The sequence below is a fragment of the Mastomys coucha genome, unplaced genomic scaffold, assembly GCF_008632895.1.
Source record: "Mastomys coucha isolate ucsf_1 unplaced genomic scaffold, UCSF_Mcou_1 pScaffold12, whole genome shotgun sequence".
Taxonomy (NCBI): domain Eukaryota; kingdom Metazoa; phylum Chordata; class Mammalia; order Rodentia; family Muridae; genus Mastomys; species Mastomys coucha.
In genome coordinates this window covers 57,085,461-57,108,113 of record NW_022196894.1, presented here as the reverse complement: position 1 = coordinate 57,108,113, position 22,653 = coordinate 57,085,461, and the positions used below count along the sequence as shown (strand labels likewise).

Below are 22,653 nucleotides of genomic sequence, written 5' to 3'. Positions count from 1 at the left end.
AAAAAAAGAAGGAAAGAAAGCAAGATTGAGAATTAACTATATGGCTTTAGGAAAGTTTTTTTATCTTAAAAAGAAAATGTTAGGCTAAATAATAAGTCAGCCCTTGATAATGTATGCTCTTTTTGTAGCTTATTCTTTCATAACCTTATCCTCCTTTTTTATAATTCTTTTTCCACCAGCTCCCTGGATTTTTTTCCATATCCTATGACAATGAGACTCAAGTTTTCTTACAGTCTAGGTGCCATGAGCTGCTCTGATTACTCCGTAATCAAGGGATCAGAAAGTAACTATAAAACAGAGCTTTCCCCAGAAGAAATATTCATGACAGTACAGCCAATGCAACATTTCCTCACACTTCCTCAAAAACACAGCTTTCAGAGGTCACAGAGCTGAAAGTCACCACTCTGTTGCTTGACTTAACAAGAGTCCACACCTGGTAGTGCTTGGAAGAGACTAGCAGATCTTGAGCTCAGTTCAATGGCTGAGAGACTGCAGCTGTTTCTGAATGAGTAGAGCAAAGGGTCAGGATGGACAGATCAGAGGTGACGACTAAGACGTGGTGTGTACCAGAGGAAAATATATGGATATCTAGGGATAATGTTTCCCTAGGGCTCCAGACATGAAAGCCATCAGAAGACAAGTAATGGTAACAACTGCAGCTACACAAGAGAAATACAGAAAAGAAGACTCAAGAGCTAACATGGGCAGAGCTGAGCATGTGGCTCAAGTCTCCTGAGATACTGTCTCTTTTACTTCTATGACTCAGAAGTTGTGGTGACGATGTTAGTATATTTTTGATGCGATCCTGAGTAATCTTCCAAGTCATTTGGTCTCAGCTTTCTTATCTACAGGATGTGTAACAGTACATATCTTTAAATGAGGTAAGCTGTGTTCTCAGCTCATATATATACTATATATGAGCTATATATCATATATATATATCTTCACCTTATTATGTGATATATATCATATAATACTATATATAAATATATATATACATATATATAGTCAGGGTTCTCTAGAGTCACAGAATTTAAGGAATGTCTCTCTATATTGAGGGAATTTATTGCGATGATATACAGTCTGTAGTCCAATTAACCCAACAGTGGCCAGCTATGAATGGAAAGTCTAAGAATCTAGTAGTTGCACAGTCCCATGAAGCTAGTTGTTTCAGTTGATCCTCTGTAAAAGTGGGGGTCCAACAGATATGTTGGCAAGTATGTGCAAGCAGGCAAAGAAGAGTGAGTCTTCCTTCTTCCAATGTCCTTATGGAAGTCTCCAGCAGAAAGTATGGCCTGGATCTGGGATTTTCTTAGTCCCAGGCTAACCTTGAACTCAGAGATCTTCTTGTCTCCTGGGTTTAAAGGCAATGCATACCTGAGCCTAAGCTTTTCGTGGCCACTATGCCTCAAAATCTCCATGCCAAGATCCAGATCGGAAATGTTCATCTTCCAGCCTCAAGATCTGGATGACAGGCGAGCCCTCCAATTCTGGAGTGTAGTTCATTCCAGATATAGTCAAATTAACAACCAGGAATAGCCACTACAGTCTCTTAAGTCTAAATCCCATGGAATGATGAAAATTGGACCAATGGGCCAGGAAGATGCTTTCCATTCAAGCATGAAGGCCTGAACTCAGAGCCCAAGCATATAGATAAAAAGCCAACTGTGGCAATACACATACGTGATTCCAGTAATGGAAAAACTTGGACAGGAGAATACCCCTCAATGCCACCCCTACCCCAACTCACTGGTTGGTCAGCAAGTCTCACTGAATTGGTGAGCTCCAGGCTCAGTGGGAGACCATATCTCACATAATAAGGTGGAGACCAATTGAGAAAGATTCTGATATTGACCTCTGACTTCTATTAGCATACACTCACATACATGCATATGAGCAAGTGCACATGCATGTAACACACACATACACACACACCTTAGCAAATGTTGACGAGTGCAGTAAGGTTAGGTATATATACATACCAGATTCATCATCACACTCAAGCCTCCAAGAAGTTACTTTTCTTCCTGTGTCTTTTACCAAGGCAAACATTGTAAGTTCTTACCATTTCTTGCCTCTACTCTCCTTCAGAGTTTCTATGGCAAGTCCTTCTAAAAGCAAAAGCTAGTATTGTCCACCGCTAAAACAATTTTCTTCTATGTTGAAGGTCTGAATTTGTATGCGTAAGTGCTTATTGTACCTCTGTTCACCACAGCTAAATTTTGGGAGCAATACAATTATCCATCAACAGATAAATAGATAAAGTAACTATGATTTTTTGACTATTAAGAAGAAAGTTAAATCCATTTCAGGAAAATAGATATGAGTGGAGATAATTATCTTAATCACATTATTGAAGTCAGTCTCAGAAATTCAAATATTTTCTGTTTTCTCTTATTCGTGGATCCCAGACTTTAAATAGATATATAAGTTCAGATATGCATGTATGACTTGAAAATAAATGTACGGGGAATACAAAACTGCTAATGAGAATATGTGCAGCAGCTACGAAGGGTAGAGAGTGTGGGGATAATACACTTAAAGCACAGGAAATACATGTATATGCAGTTGGCTTCATCAAACATGGTTCCCTGTACAGTAAATATATATCAACTAAAATATCATAATTAGTTGAAAATTAAAAATCTAAGTTTATAATATGAAAATATGTCGATGATGTAAGAGATAAATGTTTTATCCCTTATTCAGCTTCAGATATTTTTCCATCCACACAAATCCACTTCCAGTAGCACCTCTTTCAAGACCCCTTCTGCAAAGGTCTCCATGCCATTGAACACTCCCCTTCCCTAAGCAACCTTCCTGAAGCTGGACTAGGACCTACTGTGTGCTATCACAGACCCTGTTTTAGATAATATTTGCCATATTCACAAGCCTTTGACTACTGAAATTCGTGGTTTTATATGTGTGAGTAACTTTAGACAAATCTGGCCTTCCTGTGATTGGGTGTCTTAGCTATAAAATGACACTAAGAGCTGTAGCTACTCCACAGGTTTGTTTCAAAGATTGAAATCATAAACACATATCATTTGGTAACTACAATTTTGGAAATGGCACCCAAAAGCTCTCAACAATTGACTAGGTATTTTTCAACTGTTATGATATTGCTCTACAAGATGGGTTCCTGTTGGGTTTGACGCCAGGATTTCAAATGAGTTTTATGATATGTTAGAGAATTAAGGAAAACAAGGAAGTAAGAACTCTGTAGAAGATAGAGAGATCCATAAGGAAGAGATTTATGGGTCTCTTGATCCTCCCACTACCCACAAGCAAGGCACCAGCACTCTGCTGAACTCCGTAAGGCAAGAGTGTCACACAGCAATGCCACCTTCTTGCCACTCTCTGCTCTTAGAAAAAAAGCATCAGCACAGAGGGGGTTCACTGCTGGGCAGATGCCAAGTGGTCTGGATGTGTGGCTCAGAGCATTTCATGAGGTGTCTAGAAAGCCGTGGAAAACAAAAATCTCCTCTGGGGCTAAGAAGAAGAAGATGTGAACAAAAGTTGAGAAGTGTAATAAAGCTCAGGAAGAAGAGCCAGTCTCCTATCACCTGATTGGTCTAAGCAATCAACAAGATTCTAGATAGTGTCACTTGATAACATTTTTTTTTTAAAGTTACGATTGTGTTCTCTAGGTCTTCAAATGCTATCATGCTGTCCCCTGAGTCTATCAGAAGTAGCTATTCTAAATTTTATAAAAATATGTTCCTCTATCAAGATATCAAAAAATTATTTTAATAATTTTTGCTTAGCATTTACTAATAAGCATTTACTATGTTAAATGACAAGAATGAAAAATTCAGATGTGTAGTTCCTGCATTCATGTATATATAGCCTGAGGAAAAGCAATAGAAAAAGAAATACAATAAAAGTGATAGATCTAATAATAGAAGTGTGTATAAGAGGCAAAATCATTCAGAAGTGACGACTCATTCAAACATTATATTTTAGAAACTACAAAGTACTCTGTGTGTGTGTGTGTGTGTGTGTGTGTGTGTTATTTATTTATTGAGAATATTAAGTTTAGGGCCCGAATGAAAACACCAAAGTCAAATGAGCATGTGTAATAACAAAAGATAACATGGTATAAAATTTGAGAAGAGAACAATCTATCATGAAAATTGAAGGCAGTATCTGAGGAATAGTAAAGGACATCTGAAAGTCAGAAGGAATTAAATACAGCTCCTAGCTCTGCCACACATTAGCTATGTGAATCTAGACAAGTCTCCTTACCTTTCCCAGTCTAATTTTTATGATGTAAAAAGAAGCAATAATAGTAACCACCAGAGTCATTTTAAGTGATAAACAAAAGAAAAAAGTACAAGAACCAAGCACATAGAAAATATTCAGTAAAGGCCACCTTTCCTCTTAGCATGGCTTCACCTGCCACTGTTTTATTCTATGCCGCTTGCAATCACATCACCGACAAATTGACTCTCAGGCTCCCAGGGCACAAACGTTCTCTAAAGCCATTCTGTCCTATTTTTTATAATTACTTCCATAAGCTCTTCACAGTAGTTATGATTGATTTCTAGCATTTGTATCCATTCGTGTTTTACTAAAACATATAACAAAATGACTTAAACCCAGGCCTGCATAGTACCAAAAGCGGTCCAAAGAAATGAGAAAAATAATATTCAATAACGTAATATAAAATGGAGAGTAAAACATTAATATCCTTGCAGATTGATGTATTCTGGGACTAAGAGAAAGCTGTGAGTAAATGGCCTGCTGCTCAGGCATATGGACCTGAGTTTGAAACCCCAGCATTCTTGTGTGAGGCTCATATATGAAGTTCATATATGTGTGTGTATGAGAACACGAACGTATAACCCCAGTACTGGGATGGAAGAGAAACACATGGATCCCAGGGGCTTGGTGGCAGGCTAGTCTGGCTAAAGCTTCAAGCTCCAGACTCAGTGAAAAATCTCAAAATCAGAAGGTGGACAATGATAGAAGATACCTAAAGTCAATCTAGACTTCCTCATGGCCAAACACAGTAAGTTACACACACACACACACACACACACACACACACACACACACACGTATTACAGTCACCAAAAATACAGATGTGATCATAAGAAATTCTCTAAATACTGAAAAAGTTTGAACTTAGCAATTAAGAGAATCCTGAAGAAATATTAATGCTTCTTTTTTAACAACTTGTCTCTAACATAAATTCAGAATATTTTATAGTCATGTCAAATGATGTCAGTTTAAGAAGAAATTAAAATGGGATGTCAGTGTTTAAAAAAAATACATAAAAAAAGGTATGTAGATGGTCCTGCAACAGAATTCTTAAGATGATGATGTTAACATTAGCCATTTATATATTTTGATTGGGGGTGAATTTGATTGATGTCTATCTTTTAATATGTTTGATCCTCAGTTTCCCTGCATTTAAATTGGTAAAAAAATAAATCTTCCCCATAAATGATATAAGAACAAAGGTTCATGTGAATACCTTCAATCTTCTCTTCAAAAGCTAACCTATATGAATTCAGAATCGATTTTATTCCACATTTAGAAATTCATCTTAAGAGGGCTGGCAGGTAATACATTAAACTAGCAAAACATCTCCTTGGGTTTTTTCTCTTCTTTTTATTTGATATTTTATGTATATACATCTCTCAAGTGTTATCCCCTTTTCCAGGTTTCCTCTCTAGAGCCCCCCAATCCCATCTTCCCTCCCCCTGCTTCTATGAGAGTGCTCTCCCTCCCAACCACCCTCTCCCACCTCACCGCCCTAGCATTCCCCTACACTGGGGCATCAACCCTTCACAGGGCCAAGGGCCTCTCCTCTCATTGATGCCGGACAAGGCCATCCTCTGCTACATATGCGGCTGGAGCCATGGGTCCCACCATGTGTACTCCTTGGTTGGTGGTTTAGTCCCTGGGAGCTCTGGGAGCTCTGGTTGGTTGATATTGTCATTCTTCCTATGAGGTTGCAAACCCCTTCAGCTACTTCAGTCCTTTTTCTAACTCCTCCATTGGGGTCTCCGTGCTCAGTTCAAGGGTTGGCTTTGCGCATCCCTGTTATTCTTAACTCTTATGCAGATTTCTTTCTCAGGAGCTGTATAGGAAGTGGGAATTTAAATTTAAATTAAGTGAATTAAAATGAGCCCAGATCAAATCTTCAATCCCTCAGTCTTGTGAGCTACACCAGTGCCCATATGGAACACTTGTGCTACCACCTTATGGGACACTATCACCAACTTGTCCTACAAAGAGAGCCTCTCCCTCGCCACCTTTTGTACTCGCCATTGTAGCTTTTGCTGTTTTGAACCTTAGGACCTCTGGGGAAACAACTTCGTTGCCAGGTCCGTGTAAGACTAAGGGAAAACCCAAAGTCACCAAGCAGGAATGCAATATGTTACAAAGGGAGAAAAATGGGTTTTAAAAAAATCCACTGATCTTATAAAAAGGATGAAAAAGTGACCTACCTGTTTGTTGCATACAGTTTGCACTAAATGTATCCACATCATACTTCCTTTATGCTGTTGGCATCAGGGTTTAAGATAGTTGGGCAAGGGATAGAGAGATGGCTTGGTGGTTATAAGCATTAACTGCTCTTCTTGAGTTCAATTCTCAGCAACCACATGGTGGCTCACAAGCATCTATAATGGGATCTGGTGCCCTCTTCTGGTGTGAATAAGGATAGCGTACTCATACACATAAATATTTTAAAAAAAAAATAGTTGAGCAATGTTACACAGAATCAGTTTCTTAAGACTGTAATAGAACTTAAATTAACTACGTGTTCACCAGCTGTGTATGCTTACAGCATATTTTCTTCCCAGAAGGGGCAGCAGGTGCTACTGGGTTACCCGCAATTCCTCTTCAGAACTCTTGGGTATGCCTTTGCCTGGGTCCTGTGTACTCATCTTAAGTAGTGTTCACTCTTACCAGTATTTTGGTTTGTCCTGCTTGCCTATGAAGATGCTACATACATCTCGTTGTCACCAAAAGTAAGCACGTGATCTGCGTCTGTTTGCATTTAGGTTATTTTGTCCATTGAAGAAGGTTACAGACTTCCTGCTCCGATGGGCTGCCCACCGTCTCTGCACCAGCTGATGCTCCACTGCTGGCAGAAGGAAAGAAACCACAGGCCAAAATTTACTGACATCGTCAGCTTCCTTGACAAACTGATCCGCAACCCCAGCGCCCTTCACACGCTGGTGGAGGACATCCTTGTGTAAGATGCATAATGTTGGTACTTTTCCCCCTGACAATCAAAACTGCTTTCAGGCTACAAGCAAGAACAACAGAGAGAGGGAACCAGTTTGCCTTATTTGCTGTCCAACTATAGACCCTCTATAAACCTTATTATCTGATCAGATAAATTATTAATAATAAAGAGAATATGGAATTTTCACTAGAAAAAAATTTTCCTTCTTTTCCATCTATTTCTTGTCTTTCTGCATTACTTTATTTACATTTTCCTTATGCGGATCATATATATATATATACATACATATATATGTATATATTTGTACATTTATATATATGTATATATACATGTATATATATATTAAAGATACATACACACATCTATATGTGTATACATATATATATCTTTCTTTACTGATCTTTTTCTATCTTTATAAGTACAATTTGTGTGCATGCGTGTGTCCCTTTTCTATTTTCTTTCCATTCTATGTTCCATTCCTCTATTTGAAATGGCAAGCAAGGTAGGGTGATTTGTGAATCACCAAAAGTGAGGATGTTTCATGCTGGTCTGATCATACTCTGCTGTTGTTACTTTCCTCTCCTCAAATCAGAATTAGACAGGTGATGAGAAAATCAAGGCCCTTGTGCAGCATTTTATAACCTTCAGTACAACTAATATAATCCACTCCCCACTCTCTTTTCTCTAAAGAACAATGAGAAGGAAGAGGAGAGTGGAAGCAAAAACAATCCTTATCTAGGTCTGAAATATTGCACTTGAAGTATCATCGATGTCTTCCTTTAGACTGGACTATAAATAACCAAAGCATGCCTTCCTGAATTACAAGACAGCTACAGGATATACCACATTCAACTGTGGGTCACAGGTTCGAGTCAGAATGGGGTTTCAGTAACAATAAGAGTAGGTGATGTAAGGGCTAGTTGAAACAGGTCTCTTTTCACAGCAGAGCATGTAAGAGTTCACCTCTAAATCACTAATTGGCAGCTTCAGCAGAATGAAGCCAAGCATGAAATAGCTAGTGATTCAGGTGTTGCTGCAGCCAGTCCCCTCTGAGCAGCCCAGCACAGGAAACTGTAAAGAGGAAGCACAGAAAAGAAAGGCACTTTGGACTTCATCATTAAGGCAGTGGTCAGCCACTGAAGGATGTTTAAGCAAGAAGATGATATAATTACAGCGGTGCTTCTTGAAGACTGCTTGAGTGTTGATTTAGACTATGAATGCAAAACAAGGAACAAGATAGGAAATGGGACCATGTGTGTCTTTTTAGAAACCCAAGCTATCAAAGTTCAAGACCTAAATTATAAAATGAGAATACAGTTGAGATCAGGGGAAGAGAGAACGAATTTATTGTTTGGCAACATAATATAATGCCTCTTGATTTCCTGAATAAATATTGAAGGAAGAAGGAAAAAGTAGGTATTTTTCGGGCTTCTATTTTTTTTTTCTAAGAAAAAGGGAACAAGTTTTGAAGCAGAAATGAGATGAGTAGGAGCATTCTGAGTCAGAGATGCCCTCGGGATAGTAGAGTGAAAATTCCACAAGTTCGTACATATAGGTTGAATTTGAAGTTAAAAAAAAAATCTTTTGGATTAGAGAGATGGCTCAGCGATTAAGAGTCTATACTATTCTTGAGTCACTTTCTAGTTCTTACACAGGGCAGCTCATGATGTCCTAAATGTGAGCTTGAGAATATACAAGCCCTTCTGGCCTCCATGGGTTTCTACACTCCTGTGCACATCCCCTACACATAGACACTCATGCATATACATAATTATTTTTCAAATATCTAGGCTAGATGTCTATATTTGAAATTGACCAGCATATAGATTAAAACTGAAGGCATCAGCACAGTTAAGATAACCTATGATGAATGTAAAGAATGCAAATAAACAGAGGAAGAGAAGGCAGCTCTATAAAACAGCAAGATTTAAGAGATGATCCCAACATACAATAAGCAAACGAGATTGATAAAGAAGAGCCAGACTGCTGATGCAGGAAACAGGGATGGAGCCACATTATAAAAGCTAGATGAGAAGATTGTTCCAAGGAACATGATGCCCAAACCTCCACAAAGCTTCAGTAAACACACAGTGGAGTATGTCTGGAGGATTCATCAGTGAGGTACACAGGTTCATGAGCACCCTCAACAAGGACAACTTTTTATAAAGTTTATGAGACAACAAAGAGGGAATGCAAAGCCAAAATGATGATCAATCCATAGTAATAACTTTTTATTTCCAGAAACCTGTCTCATATACGCAAGATAAGTAGAGAAATTGATTCTTGGTTTTTTTTTTTTTTTTTTTTTTTTTTTTTTTTTTTTTTTTTTTTTTTTTTTTTTGCTTTCATAATTTCTTGAAAATACACTGTTCATGCTTTACTACTGAGAGAACATCATAATGAAAACGCACTACAAAGTAACTCTACCTTCGTGGAAGAGGGCATCACATCATGCCCTCTAAACCCAAATCACTTCCTCTCAGCTTCTTGTTGTAACACAAGATAAAAAGACTTAATGGTGGCCATAGCAAAACTGCATAACTGTAAAGAGTCTATCGTCATCATTTTCAACAGACAGAGCAGTTTCTTGACTGCATATTCAGACTGTGAATAATCATTATATTTATAAAATACTCAGAATCTCAAATCAGAAAAATGACCCAAGATAAATAAATAAATGAAATGGGAAAAGGATAAATGGTCAAGGCAGATGCAGGGACCAGAGGTCTGTGGCGAGATGATTGCCAGGCTCTGAAGAACCCACCACACACAGGCCAGGAATTGCATCCTTCATATAAAGTTGTCAGCTTGGTTTAAGTCCAAAATCTAATCTGTCTGGAACAAATATAAATTTTCATGAGTGATTTTTCTATCCTTGATCATGACATAGACACATGAACATTTTTGTTTTAATATATTTTTGCTTGAGAAACAAAATGAACCAGTATTCCCAGCATACTGTACCTGCAACTTGTCATTATTCTTATTATCACAGGACTTATAAAACACAGGATGGGATTGTCTTGTCTTCCACTGGCTGCAGACTCCCAATACCAATCCATACCATCTGTTTCCAGTCCCCAAGAATTGAGTCACTTTATTGTAAAGAAAAATCCTGGTTGGTTTAGTGTTTATAAAATGATGATAAACATCTCCACATGGAAAGCCTATCCATTCCCCCAAGTTCTGAGGATGCATGCCTGTCCCAGATTATTGTGGGAATAAGAAAAAGTGGCCATCATCAGTCTTTGCTACTGAATACCTCTCAAACCTGTCAGCTGGGAAGACAGTTCACTGCAGAAGAGTGCTTTGCTCTGCAAACATGGGCATCTATCTGAATCTGAATACCCAGCACCCATGTTAAAAAAACAAAAACAAAAAGAGTATGGCTGTGTGTGCCTATAGTCCCAGAAACAGAGATAGTGATAGTAGAAGTTTAAGAGTTTGCTGGTCAAGGAGCCAGCCAAACCAAAAAAGCAAGATTCCAATTCAAATGAGAAATCCTGTCTCAAGGCAGGAAAGCAGAAAATAATAGATTTGGTGTCCTATTCTGACTTCTACATAACGACACTTATGTGCATGCAACCCATGTGTACACATACATGCACATGTACACACACATTCACACATGTATACACATACACATGTGCACACATACACACACAAACACACATACACATATACACAGTGTATGACACACAGCCATTAGACTCTCCTTTTCTCCAGTGTCCCCAAACTCCCAGTTTCTCTCATTTCTGCACCAACACAGACATCACCCTTTCATTGACTACATCCCCATGGTTTTTATTCCACTATAATTGCCTTTTTCTCAAAAATTCACCTGAGAAATTTTTGCTCTTTTGCTTGACAAGAGTAATAAGTGGAGGTAAAATTAGGATGACTAAAGATAATGAGAAAGGCTATGAAACCCACAGTTTAATAGCTTTATGCTAGAAAATTAGAAATTTCATATATCCCATTGGTAGCCTTTCCTTGCCAAGAACTTAGTAGCTATAGGAAAGCTATTGATCCAAGGCTTTCAGGAATGGAAAGAGGGGTTCTCACTCTTGTCTTCTGCTGACATTCCTCTACCTGATACTTCCCATAGGCATATTCACATTTTGTTAGAGTTCCAAATACACTATTTGAAAAAGTATACGGACATATATGAGATCATGGTAATTTATATAAGAATGTCCTTAAATCCAAATAACTGCTAAATAGATTTTCAAAATTACCATCTTGATGGAGGCAAGCAACCTTCCATAAGTGCAATATCAATGTACTCTCATTAATGACTTTACATTTTCTCTCAAAGAGTTATTTGTGGTTGTCACATGGTACATAACCCCTGGTAGGATGGGACCAGCTTGAGATCAAGGTTACACGTATCAAGGTTACATTTGAAGCAATGCCTAGCTCTACTCTGTTCCTATCCCCATTTGTCCTCTCTGCCACATCTCTCAGGATCAACATTGTAGTCCCCAATTCCAAATAGATATCCTCCTATAGAGCCCTGGGATGTAACTGACTAGCTGAAGCTTAATAGTACAACGTTACCTGATTACCATACTTTGTCTATTCACTCTCTCCCTTCCCCTCCCTACCCCATCTTCCTGCATATTCATTATCTATCCTTTCCAAAGCTCCAGGCTCTGATATTTGCTAAGCATACTAGGTTGTAGCCAGCTAGCTGCACTTTTTGGCGAAGTTGCAATGCAATAGGAAAATAACATTGCTAAAGCTTAGTGTATATTATCAGGTCACTGGTATATCCCTTACCATAAGCAAGTCCCTAGCTTCAATGCCTACTATTGCAAAAAGAAAAAAATGAGGGAAGGAGAGAGTAAGGGGTGGGGATAACATTTCCAATTCTGTTCCAAGCCCTCTACAATCCACTGGCAAACAATTTTTCAGAATTTTGTGCTTTGTAAACATCAGTTCAAAGATGGTATCTAGGGATAGTAATACTTGCTCAGCTAGATGGTACTGATCTGTAATAATCAATTGGATCATCAGTCATGTTCTGCCCCAGCCAAGACACATTGTAAATATTCTCATTCTCACTATGCACTGTCTATGGTTGGGGATATTGTAAACTTGTGGTTCTTAAGAACTTTAACTACAATCTTCCCTAGCACACACAAGTGTGTAGTTGAATTTTCAAGCACTTGCTTTCCAGTGAATGAGAAATATAGAGAAAATAGTCAGACCAGCTCTGTAATGATTCTGCTTTGGAAAATGAGAAGAAAACCTAAGACCAAATAGTGCTATCATAATACATTCCATTAATAATTTTCAACAATGTAATATACAATTTTCCATCCATTTTCAAAAAAATTTTGACAATAAGGCCCAGGTAATATACAATCAACATCTACAAAATTGTTTATGTCCAAATATAAGTCATTGTGAGGGGCTTTGTTCTGATTTCTGTTGCTTGTACTCTGTTGATGTTTATCATACAGAAATAACTGTCTGGTCAAAACTGTGCAGACACTGCACAATAATCAGCTTTGTGGAAGGAAGATGGGATATGTAGCATTGATCAGAAGCTGTGAAATTCCTTCCTGCCTATTAGATCTAAACTGAATGAGCTACTGGCACAAGATAATTATAACACTGCCTATCTCTCCACATGGTAATGCTGACACATATCCCGTGCTGTAAACAGTCTCAGTGAGTGCTGCTTGTTGAGACTGTACTGTGTGCTAGTCCTTGTACCTACTGGGTACTATCATTACTTCTTTAAGTGTCACTACTGCTGTTCCTGTGTCTCAGACAAGGAAAGGGAGACTCAAGGAGGCCATTTGTCAAAAGAACACAAGAAGCAATCATGAGATTAGTAATGAAGTCCATCAACTCCAAAATCCGTGGTCACTCAGACAATGCAGTAGTGAATAATATAAAATCTCCAGATGTTTCTCCACCCTGCACTGTGCTGAACATATGAGTATATGAAAAGAAGGTACATTTTTATTTTTCCAGTTACATTTTTCGTTGGGCTGAATAAGACTTCATAGGTGAAGTTTATTAAAACCCCTGAAAGTATTTTGGTTGTAGCACAGCCCATCACCTTATTTTTTACCAAATAAATACAAAGATGTAAAGTGCATGCCCTCCCCAGGAAAGATAAAAAAACATATATCCTCATATATTCCCAAAGCATCCTCCTGCAATTTGCAGCCACTTGAAGAACACTAGTGGAGAACATGTACAACTACTATAATATACAGAGATGAAGGGAATAAGACACTAGTGGAAAACATGTACAACTACTATAATATACAGAGATGAAGGGAATAAGACACTAGTGGAGAACATGTACAACTACTATAATATACAGAGATGAAGGGAATAAGACGCTAGTGGAGAACATGTACAACTACTATAATATTCAGAGGTGAAGGGAATAAGACCAGAGCATAGTTCCAGAATTCCATCCTTGGGGTTTTCTGGTGCTGCACACACCTGTGTTTCTCCTTTCTGCTTGTATTGGCAGCATTACTGGCTGTCATGACTTTGTGCTCTCAGCTCAGATACTGCTGTTGTTGTGTGGTGCAGGGGACCAACACCACAAGGATAGGGTAATGGCCACTGCACGGGATGTAGTGTTTGTTTTCATTCTTGAGTATTTTCTCAAAAAAGGAGTCTTTCTTTGAAGCTCAGTGACCTATTATTCTCTCTTTAGGGACCATGTGCTGGGTATTCTACTCAGAATTGTGAGAGATTATTTTAAAAGCATTATTCCTGCCATGCATTTATCTCTCCAAGTGTTCACAGTTATAATTTTTATTATTCCTCTATGTGTTTACCAGTTATCAATCCTATTATGCATATTAAATAATTTTAACAACTAAAAACAGAAGAATTACTAAATAAAATTTAAAAAGTTAGTGATCACAGTAATCTAACAAAAATCAGTGATTATACTGTAAATACTATTCATTACTCATCCATAGGCACTAGGTAGAGGCAAGCAAGAAACATTACATGTTTCTAAGCATTTGATACTTTAGTATACTTTGAGTCAAATCATGCTTTAATTTGTAGCCTCAAAATTATTTCATCAATTAGTGATCAAGTTAAATAATAGGCTCTATTGAAAAGAATGAAATCTTGGATAATTGAAAAAAATGCAGAGTAAAACTTTCTTTCAGAGATGGGTAGTGCCTATATTCGAATGTTGGTATATGAGTTAACCAGGTATAGAGAAGAGCAGCCACAGAGTCATGGGCACTTTCTGTGATGTGGTGATATTCCCCAGCACTGAGAGTCCAGATGTGAGTCACTACTCCCAGCTTACAACACAGGCTTAATGTGAGCTTCTGGCTATGCTATGAAGATGTTTCAGATGAGCAACTCCACTAATCACCAATGACCAGCGATTTCCACCATCTCAGCAAAAAAAATAGACTGAATTTATCACTGTGCGGGTTTGATAAGAAAGGGCATTTATTGTTTATTAGGCAATGTTCTAGAAAATTCATGTGAGGATAGTAGTGCCCAACTCTGAAAACCAGAATATAGCAGCATTTTTCAACTTCAGTATAAGATAAAGTATAAGATAAAATTCCTGCACAGCAGCCATGAACAATGTGGAACCCCCGACCTTCCTAAATCAAGTGCCAGGCCAATTGCAGAAAAGGCCAGGGAGTTAACTAGGTTACTAACTGGGTGTGTGCGAGAAAAGAAATTAGGACATTACAAGAATTTGGGAGCAAATGTAAATGCTTTTCAGTGAGGAGTTAGGCCATTTCAGTCACTTAAAGAGTGTTTGTTTTTCCATCATCTTTCTATATTAATGACATAAACTTAGCAAATCACATTTCTATTCACCAGTTGCATGAAATTGTGAAACCTTAAGAGCTACTCCAGTGTCATCTCAGTATAGAGAATGAGACTTATTCGACTTTACCTGTGCATCAAGCAGAGTGTGGACTACATGTCGAGGTGAATGTCTTTAATCCCAGGACTCTAGAGGCCCAGGCAAAAGAATCATGAGTTTGAAGCCAGGCTAACCTACATAGTGAAATTCTATTTCAAACAAAGAAAATAAGAAAGGCATAAGAATATGAAGGATATGTCAGTTCAACTTATTTTTGTTCCATTTTTAAAAAATTCTCTAACAGGTAATTGCAGTTATTAGAGCCATAGTGTTCTAAAATAAGACATTCACCTTTCTAACCTATGGCAACTCATGCTAACAGTCAATAAGGGTGCCCTAATCCTTTGAGAGTTGTTGGACCGTGGAAGCCTGTGTTCTGGTTGAGCGAGGCTTACTCTGGAGACCCAGTAGAAAATTCTACAAGGAAAGGAACAGTGAGCTATGCCCCCAGACATTAGGCTGCTGACACCATGAGCCCTCACTCCATTATCCTGTGGCTATCTATCAATCATGTAGACAATGCCCCAAAGCTCCTGGTATTCTGGCTATGCTCCACCCACATAGTCACCTCACTACAGCCAAGTATGCCCCGCCCCACAGTTACCTGAGAACAGCAAGGTAGCCCAACCCATTATAAAAGGGGCTGCTTGGCCCCTCCTCTCTCTTTTAAACTCTTGTTCTTACTCTCACCTCTTGCTCCCTCTCCTCTCTTGCCCCCTCTCCAGGTGGCCATGGACGGCCTCTGCTTCTCTACCCCTCTCCCTCTCTCTGCCTTTCTACAGTAAATGCCTTAAAACCATGGACTGCCTCCTTTTATCTAGACTCACCATGCTGGAGCAATGGCTTAGGCCTTTCACTAAAGAGCCATGTCTAATCTCCCGTAGGAAAGCCTTCCAGGGTTTCCAGCCTCCAGGTTGGATCAAGGACTCTCGCCCACATGAGAACCACGTAGTACCTTCTCTCCCCAACACCCCAGCCCACACACACACCTTTTCCTTTTGGCCCAGGGCCACTGCCACCCCGAAGCCCCCACCTATTCCCAGCTCTTCCTCAGTGTCCAGTGATGTCCTGCGATGCCCAAGAGCTAGAACCTGTCGTGTTCTTGGCCTCTGTGAGGTCCAGGGACCCAGACTGCTCCCTCCCACCCCCGCAGAGACCGGGGTTAATGGCTTCCCACAGCCAGACCCAAACAGCCAGACTTGGAGAGCCCTCAGCAGTCTAGTTTGCCTGCCCAGGGTCTCTGGCAGGACACAGGTCTCTCCTACCCCTTTATCTACACACCTCCCAGCACCCTACAGAGAGTCTGTTAACTACAGCAGTATTTCCTAAGAGATAATCTATAGACACCAACTAGGTAATTCAAGAAAGTTATGCAGAACCTAGTTTGAATTACCTTACATATTCAGAGTGTATGTCAACAATTGGAAATTCTGAAGTATGCTGTCATTTAAAAAATCTAGTTAGTATCTGCATCTGTATTAGGGGCTTGCAGAGCCTCTCAAAGGACAGCTATACCAGGTTCCGATCATCAAGCGCTTCTTGGCATCAGCAATAGTGTCAGGGTTTGGTGTCTGCAGATGAGATGGATCCCAAGATGGTCTCTAGACGGTCTTTCCTCAGTCTCTGCTCCATTCTTTTGTCCCTGTGTTTCCTTTAGACAGGAACAATTCTGGGTTAAAATTTTTAGATGGGCAGGTGGCCCTATCCCTCAACTGGAGGCAGTGCCTATCTAACTTGAGGAAGTCTCTACAAGTTCTATCTCCCCTCTGTTGGGTATTTCAGCTAATGCCGTCCTCACTGGGTGTTGGGAACCTCTTGCTTCCCTGGTACCTGAGAGTTTCTAGTGGTTCCCCTCCCCATACTAGCAACACCCCCACACACACTGCTACATATTTCTATTCATTTTCCTGACCCTCCTGTCTCTTCATATACCTGATTCCTCCCCCTCATCTCTCCGTCCCAGGTTCCCCCAGGGACTAAAACACCAACCAAAGAGTATTCGTGGATGGGTCTTCAATTTCCCCCTGAGAAGTTAATGCTCACTCCCACGTATATTTTATCAGAAAGGTACCAGAGTTAGATAGTGTGCATAAACCCAGATATTCTCCCTTCATAGGCTTAGACAGCTGCTTCTCCATATTAACAGATTCCAGTTCCAATTGGCATAATTAAAATATTGATGGCAAAAGCTTGATGAAATATTTAAAATATTGATGTTCAAATTATGTATCTACAGATATTTTCATTTATTTCAAAAATATTAAGAACAAAATTATTAGAAGTTGGGCTAACTTTCAGTGTCTAATAAAACAGTTTAGTCATTTACTTGTGGTAGGAACATTTTTTATTATTTAGTAAATATGGATTTGAATCAAAACATAAGTATATTTTTAAAGGTCATTAGTGCTTAACTAGATAATGTAAATTTTGTATCTAAGGCTATTTAAATAATACATTTGTTATAATGCATCTATTATTATATAAACAATTTCCTATCAAATATTTTTTATAAACATCACAATATTTCCATGTTCCCGTGTTGCTGCTCTGTTTGATGGGATAAACCTGGGAGACTGGAACCTCAAAGTGAGGCACACAAAAGTATCATGCAATAGCCAGCTTTATTCAGGGCATCAGACAATTTCTATTCTGAGGGTATTCTGAGGGCTAAGCAAAGTCAAATGAGCAAAGCAAGGTCAAATGAGCAAAGTTCACTTGAGTTCAAGTATATAGTCACAAGGACCAAGTCACATGAGTTTAGGCTTTTATAATCAGGAGGACAGCTCATGCTAGGAAACATTATTCCAAATAGTAATGGGTAAGATGACATAATCTAAAGTAAACCTACTCCTATTACCACACTTGGGAAGGCTGTGAATAAATCCAGGTTATAGAGGAACAGTGGTCACAAAGACTCTTGTTTCCTTGCAGTTTGCTCATGAGCTCTCAGATATCTCCTAACACAGCTTCAGGCATGGACTGTGTGTTCTGGCATTCCCATAGAAAAAATACTACAGTGTTTTACTAGAATGGTATAAGTGCAAACTCCTGAGTTATTTTAGTATCATTTTAAGATTAATTCCATTGTATTCCTGCCAACTTTAGCTAGTATGTGTGTATGCTATTTATAAACATATATGTATGCATGTATTCATACATATCTTTCCTAGACATTCCAAAATAATGCCTTTACATTATTCTTAGTCTTAAACTGTAAAAAAGTTCTCAATTAGAGTGCTTGCATAGACTTTAAAAACTAAATTGATTACAATATTACTATTTTAATAACTATCAATACTATATTCCTTGGCTTGTTGACTCATACTTGATTGATTTTTGCTTTATTTTATGGCTTCATATCTATGTTTTGAGCTAAAATACTCATACATTATACCTGCATATATTTATGCAAGTAAGTTCTGTGATATCAGAAATTATTTTTAAATAAGAATATTATTGTTGATTGTTTAAAATACATAACTTGAAGTTTGATCAATGAATTCACCATTAAAAGGAGAACCATAAGCCGGGGAATTGGGAGGCAGAGGCAGGCAGATTTCTGAGTTCAAGGCCAGCCTGGTGTACAGAGTGAGTTCCAGGACAGCCAGGGCTACACAGAGAAACTCTGTCTGGAAAAAACAAAAAATAAAATAAAATAAAATAAAAAATAAAAGGAGAATCATCCCAGCAAGTATGGGGCATGTAAAAGGACAGAGATTGGTAAGAGGTCAGAGATGGTCCACATGAAAAAGTTGCTACTCGTCAGGCCTACATGGTGAGCACACTAGGCTCCATCTCTCAAAACAATTTCATGAGAGAGAAAAAAATAAAAACTACATAGAAAAAATGTTTTTTTTTCTAAAGGTCTGTCAATAATTCCCATAGTGGAAAAGTAAATTCCCATAGGAAAAGTAAAAAATTATCGATTTGATAAAAAAGAACTTGTTCTAAGTACTTGCTGAATAAGACAGAAAAGTATAGTTCATTTAAATAGAGGATAAAAAATTCGATTCAAGAATATTGTAAAAGGTGTAAATAAAAAACGACCAAGGCAGGCTTCTCAGGCTTTTAAATGCTATGCTTCATTCCCTGTAGAATGCCAGAGTCCCCTGGCGATGGTCCTGAATACCCACTGTTTGTCACAGTGGGTGACTGGCTGGATTCTATAAAGATGGGGCAATACAAGAGCAACTTCATGGCAGCAGGTTTTACAACGTTTGATCTGATTTCACGAATGAGCATCGAGTAAGTAATTCTAAGCTTGTTGTTGTAATTAGATGTTGTTCTGCTCATGGATTGCACATTCACACTTCCAATCAAGAAAACCCTACCCAAGGTTTTCTGCCATTGGGACTTCTTCTGCCATTCCTGATTATCATTCTGATATAAGTCTGAAGTTACTCTTTCAGCCAATATTCCTTTTAAAGAATGTATGTAATTTAAGTAACTTTTTGACATTGTTGTGTTTCAAAATTGCATGTTGATCTTATTTACATCATAGACATTATATGAACACAGTGTCTGTTGCCTTGGTAAGTTGTTGGTCATATATACTAGTAATGCACAATCAATTTATACTATCGTCATTAAATCACTCTACTATTACCGTGCCACTTTAGGATCCTTCTATGTATTATCATGGTCAGACATCTTCCATTGTCTCAGATATCATCATCTATTACCTACATCCAATAGAAGAGCTCCAAATGTGGATTGAAATATTATAATAATTAGTGGAGCCATATGAAATTATTGTCATCTTAAGATGGCAATGCAGTTTCTTATGGCTCAAAATAATGATGGTTTTAATATCAAATATTGGATTTATTCTTATTATTTCTCATATATTCACAAAACAAATGCAGAGAATAATGTAACAAATTCTGTTATACCTACCACTAAGTTTGTGAGATAATCCATTCCTAAAACAGTTGAAGCTCTATATGTACTGCACTTCTGTCACATCTCCTAACCCCATCCCAAAGTCATCACTATTCTGTATTAAATGTTTATTAGTCTATGAATATCTTATTTCTATATTTCATATAAATTTTAAAATTCATATAAAAGGTTATATATTATTCTTGCTTTTTTTACCCAGCTTTGAGATTCCATTGTGTTAATGCCTATAAATCTAGTTTATTAGTTTGGGTTTTGTATGGAATTTTCTTGAATGTCTCACTATTTTTAAAACTTTTATTAGTACAAGTACTTTTGCATTGTGTAATTTTTGTTTGTTTGTTTTGTTTGTTTTTCAAGACAGGGTTTCTCTGTGTAGCCCTGGCTGTCCTGGAACTCACTCTGTAGACCAGACTGGCCTCGAACTCAGAAATCTGCCTGCTTCTGCCTCCCAAGTGCTCGGATTAAAGGCGTGCGCCACCAATGCCCGGTGCACTGTGTAATTTTTGTATTGATTTTTTTACGTCTTAAGCATAGAAGTACAGTTGCTATAGGGTTAGAATATATAGTGTAGACTATGCATATTTCCACTTTTATTTATTTCTACAAAATTGCTGTTTTGCTTAATGTCATTTTTTTTCTTTGGATTACAAAATAGCTATGATCTGAATGGATCATGCTCACATTGTACCTCTACCCTACACACTCAGCATTTTCTATGACTATTGTAAATTTGTATAAGTACTTGAACTATAAATAGCCATGTATCTACAGAGATATAAACATTTTATCTGGATATAATTATTTTCTTTATATCATTGAATTTAATATTACAGTATATTTTATGAAACCAGGAAGGAAATATAAAACTATTGGTATTCATTTATATGACTGCTTAATAATTAACCAACATAATTTTGTCAAATGTGACATGGTACATGTTTAACGTAGCTATGTCTTCATTTTCTCTGGCTTGTCTTTATTAATTCTAGATGCTCAAAATCTCTCTCTTCCTCTCTCTGCCCCTCCCTTTCCTTCCCTCCCTCTTCCTGCTCTCTCAGTGATATTAGGCGAATTGGAGTCATACTCATTGGACATCAAAGACGAATAGTCAGCAGCATACAGACTTTACGTTTACATATGATGCACATACAGGAGAAAGGATTTCATGTATGAAAGTACTATAAATACCTGTATCTTGTGCCTCAGCATTTCTACAAAGAAAGATATTCCCTCTACGACTCGCTCATTCTTCTGATTCTCCAGACATCCCTTCACCACCCACAGTCTCCTGTTCAGACTCTGGCTGCACACCTTATGTTTATGCTTCCACCTTGGATTTCAGTATCATGCTACACAGGTCCTCTCTGAATAGCCTGCAAACGAAACTCTGGCCCACTGCAGATTATCACTGCATAATGATAAATAACTCAGCATGAATGTGTAACTTTGTATAGAAATGTTTGGGAAGTGTTCATGGACTTAATCTAAAGGAATTTGTCCTTAAGTGTGGCATCTTCAAAGATGTATGTGGCGTTTGATGATAGATAAGAAGAAAATAGCTGACCATTCTTCCATGTTTTGTGATCGAGTAGCTTCCAACTTCACATACTTCTTTTTCAATAGTTTTACTCAACTCTGCAGGTTTTGCTGTTGTTTAATTTTAATGACTTAACTGTTGGTGCCTGATGTTGATACAATGACTTGCAGAAATAATTAATGACTCCATGTAGTGCAATTGTGTCTGGTGTGACTACAGTTATGAAGGGCATTGTTGGGGAGGGAGACAGACAGAAATACTGTGCTTTTAAATCTTCTAAGGCTGGGTTTGTCTATATTTTTTAATTAACTTTATAGGGTTCTACACATTTCATAGTAGGTGACTGTTTAGAGGCTTTTCCCCCCTCTAAGTTTTTTTACTAATTGTACTGTATTTCTCTAGTATGTTCCAAGAATCACCCTTGGAAAGACCAAGAGTGAGTCCATTGCTCTAACAGCTTTCATAGACGGATGCATGGAGTGAACAGTGGCTGTTCCCTTGGATTCATCTTCACAAGTTTGAAAAAAAAAAAACAGTTATCAAAGCATTGAGAAAGTTAATTGTTCACAGGACTTCTTTGAATAAAAGGTCTAACACAGTAGCCATAGATTTAATGGGAAATGGTTTACTTAATTTAGGACATCTTACAGTGGCCCAAGGTAAGAAATGTCTTTTGTTCAATGATAATTGGTTTATTTTCCAAATTTAAAAATTCCAATATTTTGTTCACAAAAATAAGTTACATGGACATGCTGAACTGTTTTCCAAATCGTCTAAGAAAAGATGGATATCATAAACATGATATATACAAATCTCACATTTAAGCATATATATATGCTTACACCATCTGTGTGTGTGTGTGTGTGTGTGTAATTGGTCTATTGTAGTATATAAGAACACATCTGAGATGTGTTGTCATAATCACCTCTGAAGCTTGCAGCAAAAGAGCAAATATATTTTTCAAGTGAACTTGTCAGCTTCTCAAAATAGAGTTCTTTTTGAAACAAACTCAGTGATAAAATCATCTGCTCCCCATGAAACTACAAAAACCATTGTGATGAGTGAAGAGTGAGCCATGTATTGAGGGAAGAAAAATGCAGAGCAGGTTGTCTATCAACA

General features: G+C 37.9%; 1 protein-coding gene across 5 annotated transcripts in view; it reads left to right on the top strand.

Annotated features, from left to right (window-relative positions):
• Epha6 (EPH receptor A6) overlaps positions 1-22,143 on the top strand; it is a 922,972-nt gene extending 900,829 nt beyond the window's left edge. For all 5 annotated transcript variants that reach the window (XM_031364192.1, XM_031364193.1, XM_031364195.1 and 2 more), the window contains 3 exons: positions 7,020-7,213; positions 19,191-19,340; positions 21,056-22,143. In XM_031364192.1, the coding sequence (XP_031220052.1) occupies positions 7,020-7,213; positions 19,191-19,340; positions 21,056-21,170 (459 nt within the window). In that variant the 3' untranslated portion in view covers positions 21,171-22,143. The remainder of the gene's footprint in view (positions 1-7,019; positions 7,214-19,190; positions 19,341-21,055) is intronic.
• Positions 22,144-22,653: the final 510 nt, after the last annotated feature.